This window comes from Olea europaea, unplaced genomic scaffold, assembly GCF_002742605.1.
Source record: "Olea europaea var. sylvestris unplaced genomic scaffold, O_europaea_v1 scaffold3764, whole genome shotgun sequence".
NCBI classification, from domain to species: domain Eukaryota; kingdom Viridiplantae; phylum Streptophyta; class Magnoliopsida; order Lamiales; family Oleaceae; genus Olea; species Olea europaea.
This window is the reverse complement of record NW_019257011.1, coordinates 23,146-35,217: the sequence shown is the minus strand read 5'-3', so window position 1 is coordinate 35,217 and position 12,072 is coordinate 23,146. Positions and strand designations below refer to the sequence as shown.

Here is a 12,072-nt window from a genome sequence, read left to right as displayed (position 1 = left end):
ATATATATATATATTTTTGATACTTGAAGAGAACTATGGAGACGTGGCCTCCTCCTGAGCTTGATAGCCAGTTGACCGCAATATCTAGACAAAATAATTCCGACAACAAAGAAACCGACAGAAGTGATCAAGTTCGATGTAATGACAAGTTGCCGGAGTCCTTTTTGAACGAGAAACATCTGGTATAATTTCTCCATGCAACTGGAATGTAGGGACTAGTGCTGTTTATGCTAGGCTTGGATTGCTATTTGTTACCTTATTTTAGCTTCCAATCACTTATTGTAATTTTGACACTTCTTTTATCTACTTGACAAAAGGCATCTTTGGGTTATCAAAGCTTCTGGAAGAACTTGGGTGAGCTAGCAGTTCAGGGAAATAGGAACATGGATGCAAAGTCATTGCTGGACTTAGAGGAACTGCAAGATAAGGAACTGGAGGATGCACAGGAGCATCGTCGCCAGTGCGAAGTTGAGGAAAGAAATGCTCTTAAAGCTTATAGAAATGCCCAGAAGGCTTTGATTGAAGCAACAGCGAGATGCAATTATCTCTATAGCAAAAGGGAACTTTATTCTGCTCATCTGCGAAATCTGATGATGAATAATTCAAACCTATTTTGGTCCTTCAGATCTGATGATGAGAACGGAGCTGCATTAAACTTTTCAAATAATATACCTGAGCTTAATATGGATGCGTTGCCCGCATTAAGTAGTCAAGTGCGTAATGCAAATGATGCTTCCAATAATGATGGGAGTGACCTGAATGTCCATCCTGCCAATGATGATACTCAATTATCTAATCTGCACACGGAGAGAGAAAAATTGCCATCTGAGCCTTGCAGTGAGCCTGATGGTAGTACGTCAGAGACTCACAATAAAGATGGTATAGGAAGTGGTACGTGCTTCCCATCTGACAATTCTAGTTTAGAGACACGCATAAAAGACAGTGAAGCAAATGGTGTCTGCTCCCCATCTAGTGATTCAAGCATGTCAGTTGACGAGAATGAGGATGCGCTTCAATGTAGTATCAAATCTAGTAAAGACAATCTAGAGGTGGGAAAGGACATGAGCAGCGGTCAAGAAATGCAACTATCATTTGATAGCTCTCACGACTCTCTGCTTCTCGAAGCATCATTGAGGTCTCAACTTTTTGAAAGACTCAGAAAGAAAAGTCTGTCAAAGAATAGGGAATCTAGCCAGAGCATGGTACCTGTTGATAAAGGAAGATCAGAAAATGATGGTGCTGGGAAAAAGAGGAAGAGAAGTGCTAGGGAGAAATCTGAGACAATTTTAGGGACTGTACTGTTGTCTGGTGCAAATAAAGATAGCCACTCTGAGCTGCAAGGTACCTTTCTGGATTTTGGAACTATTTAATTTTATATGTAGATAATTGGTGATTTTTAAGTTGTGGAGACTGATTTTATTTTATTGCTAGAGTCTTGTCTGGTTTTCTGCCTTATTATTATTTTTTCAGTTCAAGTAAATGAAAGTTTGGCAATGATTTGTGTTATAAAAGCTATCCTTCCTTTGAGATACATGGACATGGTGTATCGTATGGACCCTGTGCTTTATTTTCCAAGCATCCATATTTGTACTATCAACCATTATATCTCATCGAATATACTATCTATTTCTTTCTTTTTTCTGCGTTGACAATTAGCCACTTTTAACAAGCATATAAGAAACAAAATACTATAATAAATGGCTTTCAAATGGTCCTCAGTGCGGAAAAGGTTAATAACAATTGCTTGCTACAACAGCCCACACCTGGTAAAGATTTAGACTCTGGTTGACATGTCAATTCAATGATTGCATACAATTCACATCTTTTCTTGCACTGTACTTTTGGCTGTGGATTTGTCATCTAGGCTGTCAACTGTTTCTCAAGAATCGTTCACCTTTCCCTCATCTGCAGCCGACAGTTTTTGAAGCTATACATATGAATTTCAGTAGTGCAAGTCAGTGTGTTGTGATACCTCTTACATGGTTCATTGGGGCTAAGAGGAGTTCACAGACTTTGAAAGGGAGTTATTTATTCATCATTGTATTTGGGGTCTGTGGATTCCGTCTTTCTGTGCCCCAAGGCTATATGTTGCTTAAGAAGCCCATGCCAACTTCTGTGAGATGGGTGGATTGTTGACAGATTTGTTTGTGTTACCCTGTCTATTTCGTATATGGAGCTTAGGCCATCATATTAGCCACATTTATATCTTTGTTCTGTCGACACTGAATTTATTATACAAAAGAGCTTTTCTTTGTTTGTTTGAAACTCAATTTTATCTCTCAACTTTGCACGTGCAAAATGTTGGCCACTATCTTTTGTATGGGATGACTATATTCATCATTGGTTCTGTTTACTTATCCATTTTTTGTAGGGTGAGGTAAAGGGATTTCATACTGCTAGGGTTTTGCAGGGGTCAGTTAGAACACAATCACATAGTTCCAATCCATCAACGGTGGATTAGTGACCATTAAAAAAGATTGTTTTTAATTGTTCAGGATGTTGTATAATTCTTCTTTCACAAAGTTTTTTTTCACTGATTTATGCTTGTTTCATCCTTGTAGCAAGAAGAATATAAGATTAAATGTACCATCTTAGGATTGAACATCCCCGTTTCCTTTTTCGTTGTCTGCAAATAATCCCTTTTCCAAGAGAGATTTATTCTACCCAAATGTACCTTCCTTGAAGCATATGGCATGACCAGCCAAGATTCTTGATTTCCTGGCAGACTCAAGTCTAAAAATGAGTTGTTGTCTAAAAATGTGAAGTTGAATCAAATATGCACTTCCTCTCAACTCTCTTTTAAAATTCTATTATAATTCAAATGGGAACATCCTGCTTGATAATTTGATATCACTTTCCAGTTGTCTGAAGGATCCAGACATTTAATAATATTACGAGAAAATTTCTTCTGCTGTCAGTATGTACTCCTTGTGTCGTGAGATTTTGATATGCTCAATTTGATCCGAAAGACATATATGCTCCTAGGTTGAAAGTTCTATGTATTGTTGCTTAACCCTTTCTTCTCTGTAGCAAGTTATTGGTTTCTTCCGCTCCCCACTGTCAGTACAAGTTCTCACACATTTTTGATTTACCTGTATGTTTGAGAAGTACTCTTCTAGTCATGCAATTTTTAGCTGGTTATCTGAATAGTTAACTGTTCTTCTGTAGGTCAACAATCAACAATTTATGTTGCTCTATCTTCTCCTGTTGTGAAGAGTGTAATCTGCCACCTGATGGTTGCTGAGCCCAAAAGTTTTCAGATGCTGACCAGAAGTCCAGATTTAGCTAGTCTTCGTGTTAACGGTGGAAATGACAGGACCCCTGTCCATAATAAAAGCAACCGAAGCATATTGTGTCAGGGTCCAGTTGAAGTGCCTACTATGGATAGCTGCTGTGGACAGATTGGTTCTTATTTTTGCAATCTTGCTATTGATCCATTTTGGCCACTTTGCATGTATGAACTCAGGGGGAAATGCAACAATGATGAATGCTCCTGGCAACATGTTCAAGACTACTCTATTAGCAATACGAAGAATGATGCCTCTAATAAACCTGGTAATAATGCTGTTATAAATTCTTAAATGTAATGGTAAAGATTCATCATATTGCAGTAATTTGGGAATATATATTCGTGTAGATCTTCAGGCTGGATCACCATCCTGGAGAGGACCACGTCTTGCTAAGTCTCTAAAAAATCTTGTTTTGGCTCCTCCTACTTATCTGGTTGGCTTGGATGTGCTCAAAGCTGATATGCGGTATAATTCCGTTTTATCTCGAGACAATGGACAGTGCTGGAGAAAGTGTTTCAGTGCTTCCATGGTTCTTTCGAGTCTGCTTCTAATCGACTTGCCTTTCAATGAGCCGTTCTTGCATGGCACTGAAGCTCGTATAGAAGTTCATGGGGCTTGGAATAGGCAATCATTTTATTTTCACAGTAAAAATGGTAAAAAGGTTTGTCAAAAAATCCTATCTTTCGTATTAAAATCATTCCAGTAAAATGAAAATGCTGTGGTAATGCATGATCAACAATATCACATTTTCTAGGCCTTGAGCTTGACTGACATTTTTCGTTGTGCTCCAGGCATTTATACTCTCCTGAGTTCCTCTAGAAAAGTGCGTGTACATGTCTATGTATGTGTCTGTACATAGATGCCTTCATTTTTATGCTTGGATTTTGGTGTATCCATCTTTATGCATTATGGCATATCCACAAGTGGCTTGTAAATTTTCATAAAACCTAAGTTTTACTCCAGCAGCTAAAAGTCAAGTCTACTTCAAGCTACCTCTTCTTTTCTTTCTTTCTAGCTTTGATTTCTTTCTCCTTGTTTCAGTTGATTGTTACTTGAACTTCTTTGAACTCTTTATACTTGTTCGGTCCTTTGTGTTCTAAATTTCATTTAAGATGAATCGTTGTTTCTGACTTTCCTTCTTGCTTGATGTTTACTTAGAGTAAAGTTGATGGATATTTTGCTGATAATGACCAATCCCTGGAAATGGCGTTTCTTCATCTAAATCAGGAGGCTGACAAACAAAAGGGCCGTATAGAGGTGATTTTTTTGCCTATATCAGATATATTATATTTGCTTTTTTATTAGTAGGTTGGTTTATATTTTAGCTAACTCTTTTTAATTTAAATTTACAGTCTCTTAAAGTGATTGCTCGAGCTCTCGAGTCCAATGCAACTTCCCCAGTCCTTTGGATTATTTATTTACAGATTTACTACTGCAATCAGAAAACGATTGGAAAGGATGACTTATTCCGTTGTGCAGTATGAATTGTGGCTTTTTACCTTCATCTACAATTGTGTGCATTGAAATTTTCAATTTTATAAGTTTTGTCTTAGCTCCACCATCTCTCAAAGAAACATCCTGATAACTGTCAATTTTCATAATATTTTTCTTTTAAAAATGTGTTACTTTACATTAATGATCATTTCCGGCACTTTATTCTGATTTGCAGGTTGAACTCAACAAAAATTCCTATGAACTCTGGCTTATGTACATTAACAGTCGAGAACAGCTTATTGATAGGTTAGCTGCATATGATGCTGTGCTCTCAGCCCTCTGCTGCCATGTATCTAATTCTGACAGAGATGTTAGGCATGCCAGTGAATGCATCTTGGACATTTTTGTTCAGATGATGAATTGTTTGTGCATGTCTGGGAATGTTGAAAAAGCAGTTCAGAAAATTTATGAGCTCTTTCCTACTACCACGAAATCAAACGATTCTCTCAGTTTCTCTCTGACTGATATCACTGCCTGTTTCACTATCAGTGATGCATGTATCTTCTGGGTCTGTTGTGTGTTCTTAGTCATATACAAAAAATTGCCCAATTCTATAGTACAGAGGATTGAGTGTTGGAAAGAAATTTCTGCCATAGAGTGGCCTTCGATTCACTTGACGTCTGATGAGAAGCAGCAGGCAGCTTCATTGATGGAATTAGCAGTAGACTCTCTAGCATTGTGTATGGATGGTAAATCCCTTCAAAGTGAAGCAACTCTTAGGGCTGCACAACTGTTTGCTATCAACCACATCAAGTGTGTTGAGGTGCTCGAAGGCTTAGAATGTAGTAAAACCTTATTAAAAAATTACGCTAAATTGTATCCATCATGCCTTGAACTTGTTTTGATGTTGGCTCGGGTAGAAAATAATATTTGGAATACGAGTTTTGTTGGGTTCGAAGAAGCTCTTAGTAACTGGCAGGATGAAGCCCCTGGAATTCAGTGTATTTGGAATCAGTATGCCGAATGCGCACTCCGAAATGGAATATCGACTTTTGCTAAGGAACTAATGGATAGATGGTTTGACTCTGTTTGGAAAGTAGGATGTTCTCAAAATAGAATTCTTAATGCGGTACAGGGTGGAAATTCCCAGAATGTCTGGCAACCTGCTTCGGTGTCAGATCTGTGTACATGGTTTTCTCATCACGACCAGATTGATGTCATGTTTGCGCTACTGAATTTCTCTCTCTACAAAATATTTCAGAACGATGATACTGAAGCTCTCCTAGCCTTGGAGAGAGCTTTGAAAGCTGCTACTACTGCAGAGAATTACAGTTACTGTGTGGGAGAGCATGTCCACTTTTTGCTTACAAATAGAACATTACGTCATAGAAATGGTTGTAATGGAGGTATATTAAAGATTCTGAACGATTATCTAGATGATGCCCCGGCATCTTCTGAACCATTATCTAGAGACTTCATTCAGAAAATTGAGAAACCAAGGTTGAGGCAATTAATTAGCAAATTGTTGAGTCCTGTATCATCAGACTCTTCTCTTGTGAATTTGGTTCTTGAAATATTGTACGGTCCATCTCTCCTGCCTCAAATGTTTGATAAACTGACAGACCTGGTGGATTTTGTTGAATCCCTAATGGAGATTCTCCCGTCGAATTATCGGTTAGCGATTTCTGTGTGCAAACTATTAAGCACGAATTCTGATAATGGTGGTAATGTTGCTGTTTCTTTCTGGGCAAGTTCACTTGTTGTAAATTCACTGTTTCAAGCTGTTCCTATAGCTCCAGAGTCCGTGTGGGTGGAAGCAGCGAATATTTTGCAGAATTTGGCAGATTCTCGGACGATCTGTGAGAGTTTCCTTAATAGAGCTTTGTCTGTATATCCTTTTTCGATCAACCTGTGGAGATGCTATCTCAACTTACCCAGACCTGGAGAAAATGCAAATGCCGTGAAAGCAGCAGCAAGAGAGAAGGGAATTATGCTCGATTAAGAGCGAAGTATTGGCCCTTGAGGATGTTTCCTTGCCATATAACCATAGCAAATTTTGGGCGAGCTTTAGCTAGCAATAGTTGTAGATTTTGGTGCCGTGTAGGAATCTCGTAAGGCATACATATATAGATAGACAACCAAGTAGGTTTTATCGGTGAGCCTTTGGAATATATTTTTTTGATACAGATGTTTCTCTTGTTGAGATGTACCATCTTACTATCGAATTGATAGTGTTTCATTTCATTCTCACTCATTGTGTAAGAGCTTGGCTTACCAGAAAGTCATTCAGCTATATACATGCATGGAAAAGTTTCTAAGAATTGAGAATTTCTGATTTTCTGTGGTCTATAATGTGATTGCTGAGAAAACATGTACTGGATTGCATATTCAGCCTGAAATGTTTTCTTGAGTTAGATGATGTACTTCGAAGAATTGCTTCAACTTAACACGATGATGACACGTAAAATTTTTCTGACAACTTCATTACATACTGTTGTAAACAAACTGTTACAAGATTTTAACAAAAAAACGATAATTAGAATACGCGAAGTCAATGAATTTAGAGTCGGTACGTATATTAAATTTTTTCGCTCTAAAACAAGAATGGGAAAGAAGAAATACTGAACATGCGTCACTCTCATAAAGATCTTCAAAAACATCAGTTGCTTGGTTGGAAGATTAGTTAGATGAATACTATTTGCCACAATCTCATATTGATCTTGTAACGCCTAGTCATGTTGGCTGCGTAATTTTATGATTTTGCATTTTTCATACATTGCCACAATGGGGACTCGACTAATGGTGTAAACAGATGCCTTGGTATCGAGCTTACTAAGGGAGTACATCGGGCGAGGAATCCCTTGTTTGATTGGTGATGCAGTATAAGAGTAGAATGCACTTTATTCTATTTTAAGCTTGCACTTTATTCTATTTTAAGCTTTAGCAATACTATCAACTCGCATTGACTTACTCCGTGTTCAACCTTCATCCACCGCTCTCCTCTTCTTAGTGCAAGATTCGGAAAACATGTTAATGGGGTTAGATTCATGTTGAGACTTGGACATGTTTTGCATGCTGCATTGAGTACCAAACAAACAATTGACATATATATCGAATGTGTCTCCTTTTAAGTCATGACAAACTGAATTCAAAATGTACCACGTCACTACGATCTTTGGGTCATTTAAAATTTGGCAAGAAACAGGACAAACTATCTCCGTTCCATGAAAAAGATTGTGAACTAGCCATTAAATAAATTATTATCACGTCACTGCTTCGTCCTTTCCTTGTATATGGCTACATTCTCATATGCTTCTCTTCTGAATTCTTCCGATTCATGTAGCTGCAGTATTCTTGTTTCTCTAGCCTTTTCGAGGTCCATGTTTAACTGTTTCAATACCCAGTATGCTCTATGTTCAAACTCCACTGATAGGTGGCATGCTTTTCTAAAGACTAGTCGATATGAGGACATTCTAATAGGTGTCTTGTAAGCAGTGCGATACGTCCACAAAGCATCGTCTAATTTTTTTGACCAATTCTTGCAAGATGCATTTACAGTGAGCTCCATAATTCTTTTCAATTGTCTGTTCAAGGTTTCCACCTGTCCACTTGTCTGAGGGTGGTAAGAGTGGCAATTCGATATTATACTCCGTACTTATGTAGCACTGCCTGGAATAACCGATTGTGAAAATGAGGTCCACCATCACTTATTATGACCCTCAGTGATCCATAGCGGTTAAAGACGTGTTTCTTTATGAAGTCCATCACCACCTTTGCGTCATTTGTAGGCAACGCTTTAACTTCTACCCATTTAGAGACATAATACACTGCCACTAGGATGTACCGATTGATGGAAAAGGACCGATAAAATCAACCCCCAAACATCAAATATTTCCACCTCTAAAATGTTGTTAAGTGGCATCTCGTGACGTGCTGATATGTTACCTGTTCTCTGACATTTATCACATGACCTGTAGAAACTGTGGCAGTCCTTGAACAGTGTAGGCCAAAAGAAACCACATTGAAGCACCTTTACTGCTGTTTTAGTGGAGTCAAAATGTCCTCTATAAGCCGAAACATGAACTCGTGAAAGGATCGGTTTCATCTCATCCTCTGGCACACATCTCCTAATGATTTAGTCTGCCCCTCTCCTGTATAAATTTGGATCATCCCAATAATAAAATTTCGCTTCATGAAGTAGCTTCTTTTCCTGCTGATAGGTGAGATCGGGATCCATATAGCAATTAGCTAAGTAATTAACAATGTTTGTATACCACGGAGCTTTTTCTATCTGCAATAACTGCTCATCTGGGAAGATATCATTAATATCCGCATCATCTGAATCACGTAGTTGCTCCAGCCTTGATAAATGATCCACTACCTGATTTTTCGTACCCTTTTTGTCGCGAATTTCAATGTCAAACTCCAGTAGTAATAGAACCCATCGAATTAGCCTAGGTTTAGCATCATTCTTCTCAAACAGATATTTCAATGCTGTATGGTCAGTGTAGACTATCACCTTTGAACCAATCAGATAGGAACGAAATTTGTTGAAGGCAAAGGCCACTATTAGCATCTCTTTTTCTGTTGTTGCATAATTGATCTGAGTATCTCTCAAGGTTTTGCTGGCATAGTAGATTACATGTTACGTTGGCCAAGCACCACTCCCACTGCAAACTCACTAGCATCACACATAAGTTCAAAAGGTAGATCCCAATTAGGTGCTACTATCACAGGTGTAGAAGTTAACTTTTCTTTCAAAGTATTAAAGGCATTTAAGCATTCATCAAAAAAGTGAAAAGGTACATCCTTCTCCAATAGGTTACACAGAGGTTTTGTAATTTTTGAAAAATCTTTAATGAACCTTCTGTAAAATTCTGCATGTCCTAAGAAGCTTCTCATCCCCTTAACTGACTTAGGAGACTGCAATTTTTCAATCATTTGTATCTTGACTTTGTCAACTTCAATGCCCTTTGACGAGATCCTGTGGCCCAACACTATCCCCTCTTTTACCATGAAATGACATTTTTTCCAATTTAGCACTAGGTTCTTCTCTTCACATTTTTGCAATACAAGAGTCAACCGATCCAAGTAGTCATCAAATGAATCTCCAAACACAGAAAAATCATCCATGAATACCTCGATGTATTTTTCCACCATGTCAGAGAATATGGCTATCATGCACCGTTGAAAGGTTAAGGGTGCATTGCATAAACCAAAATGTATCATTTTAAACGCAAAAGTTCCATAGGGGCATGTGAAGGTTGTTTTCTCCTGGTCTTCTGGAGCAATAACTATCTGATTGTACCCAGAATATCCGTCTAGAAAGCAGTAATAAGAATGACCTGCCAACCTCTCCAACATTTGATCAATGAATGGCAATGAAAAATGATCATTTCTGGTTGCATAGTTTAGTTTCCTATAATCTATACATACTCTCTACCCTGTCACTAACTGTGTTGGTATCAGCTTGTTGTTCTTGTTCTTCTCCACTGTGATTCCACCTTTTTAGGACAACATGCACTGGACTCACCCATGAACTATCAGGGATTAGATAGATAATAACTGCATCCAACAATTTCAGCACTTCTTTTCGCACTACTTCTTTCAAGGTTGGATTTAATCTGCATTGTCCTTCCACTGATGGTTTTGACCCATCCTCCATTAAAATCTTGTGCATACAAAGAGTTGGACTGATTCCTCTGATATCAGCTATTGTCCATCCAATTGCCGTTTTGTGCTGCTTGAGTACCTCCAACAATTTATTCTCCTATTCCATTGTCATGTCATTTGCAATAATTACTGGAAGTGTTGTAGATTCTCCCAAAAATGCATAACGTAAGTGTGAAGGCAAGGGCTTTAGTTCAAGAGTGGGTGCCTTGTCCACTGAGGGTACTGGGGATGAAGGGTTGTCACCAAGAGATTCATACTGTCAATGTCTCCTTCCTATTGGTTGCTCGACAAAGTTGACAACATATTCAGCTTTTCCTGCAATTGTTGCTTTCGACTGCACAAGTTCTACCTCACAAAGATTTGTTCAATGCTCTATCAAAAATGTATCTACCACAAGTTCTTCAAGAACATCTACTTGGCAACAAGTGTCTGAAGTCAATGGATGTTTCATCGCCTTGAACATGTTGAATATGACTTACTCATTGTCCACCCGAAGAATCATCTTTCCATCGTAAACATCAATCAGCGCTCTTTCGATAGCCAAGAAGGGTCTTCCCAAGATTAGAGAGATGTTTGAATCTTCCTCCATGTCCAAAACGATGAAGTTAGCCGGAAAAATGAATTTATCAACTTTCACTAGCACATCTTCAATAATCCCCTTCGATCGTTTGATTGATCTATCAGCCAGTTGTAATGAGATTGTTATAGATTTCGCTTCTCCCAATCCAAGAGACCTATAAACAGAGAGGGGCATCAAATTAACATTGACACCTAAATCACATAAAGAATGTTCAAAATAATTAAAATCAATTGTGCAAGGTATCGTGAAACTCCTAGGGTCTTTTAGTTTAGGAGGTAGCTTTTTCAATAGAATTGCACTGCACTTCTCGTTCAGGCAGACTGTCTCATGTTCTTCCAGCTTCCTTTTGTTAGACAGGATGTCATTCAAGAATTTAGCATAGCTGGGCATTTGGGTAATTGCATCTGCAAACAGAATGTTGATGTGCAGTTTATTGAAAATCTCCACAAACTTGGCAAACTGCTCGTCCAACTTCTTTCTCTGTAACCTTTCAGGGAAGGAAATTGGTGGCACGTAAACTTTCACGGGGCTAGGTGCTCTCACTGTGGGTGTTTCTTTCCTTTTATCCACCTCATTAGTTGATTGTTTAGACTCTGCTTCTGTCCCAACCTTTTCACCCATTACTTCTTTGTCTTTTCTGCCTGGTCTTTTCACATGTATCTCTGGAAGTTGCACCACACTTCTAGTTGTAATAGCTTGCACATGCTTTTTTGGATTGACCATTGTGTTACCTGGCAATGTCCCTTGTGGATGTTCTGCAAGCTGTTGAGCTAACTGTCCAATTTGAGTTTTCGATTTCTTGATGGATGCTTGCTGATTTTGAAAGTTAGTATCAATCTGCTGGAATACCTTGTCTGTCTTTTGCATGTATTGGTTGAACATCTCCTCCAAATTTGATTTTTTCTCTGGTTGTTTATTGTTTGAACTGCTCCCTTGCTAATTATCTGATCATCTGAAGTTTGGGTGTTACCTCCATCCTAGGTTATATGTTTGTGAAAATGGATTAAAATTTCGAGAGCCATTTTGAATGAAGTTGACTTGTTCTTCCGGAAACCCCATAGATGTGCAATTTTCTGTTAGGTGATTTGCTCCACA

At 38.3% G+C, this 12,072-nt stretch overlaps 2 protein-coding genes across 2 annotated transcripts; one reads left to right on the top strand and one right to left on the bottom strand.

Annotated features, from left to right (window-relative positions):
* The first annotated feature begins 6 nt into the window (after nt 1-6).
* On the top strand, nt 7-7,062 carry LOC111386900. The gene is made up of 7 exons (XM_023011402.1): nt 7-182; nt 318-1,341; nt 3,169-3,555; nt 3,638-3,951; nt 4,449-4,547; nt 4,643-4,768; nt 4,960-7,062. Exons 1-7 carry the CDS (start codon nt 36-38, stop codon nt 6,724-6,726), a joined length of 3,864 nt encoding a protein of 1,287 aa, XP_022867170.1. The 5' UTR covers nt 7-35; the 3' UTR covers nt 6,727-7,062.
* A 3,810-nt stretch (nt 7,063-10,872) lies between these two features.
* Nucleotides 10,873-11,859, bottom strand: LOC111386901. Its single transcript, XM_023011403.1, has one exon. It carries the CDS (start codon nt 11,857-11,859, stop codon nt 10,873-10,875), a length of 987 nt encoding a protein of 328 aa, XP_022867171.1.
* Nucleotides 11,860-12,072: the final 213 nt, after the last annotated feature.

Excerpts from the sequence above, each read along its gene's own strand:
- LOC111386900 (XM_023011402.1), top strand. The coding sequence starts at position 36 with ATGGAGACGTGGCCTCCTCCTGAGCTTGATAGCCAGTTGACCGCAATA. Across the intron at positions 183-317 it reads TTTTGAACGAGAAACATCTG|GCATCTTTGGGTTATCAAAG; the intron begins GTATAATTTCTC and ends ACTTGACAAAAG. Across the intron at positions 3,556-3,637 it reads TGATGCCTCTAATAAACCTG|ATCTTCAGGCTGGATCACCA; the intron begins GTAATAATGCTG and ends ATATTCGTGTAG.
- LOC111386901 (XM_023011403.1), bottom strand. The coding sequence starts at position 11,859 with ATGTTCAACCAATACATGCAAAAGACAGACAAGGTATTCCAGCAGATT.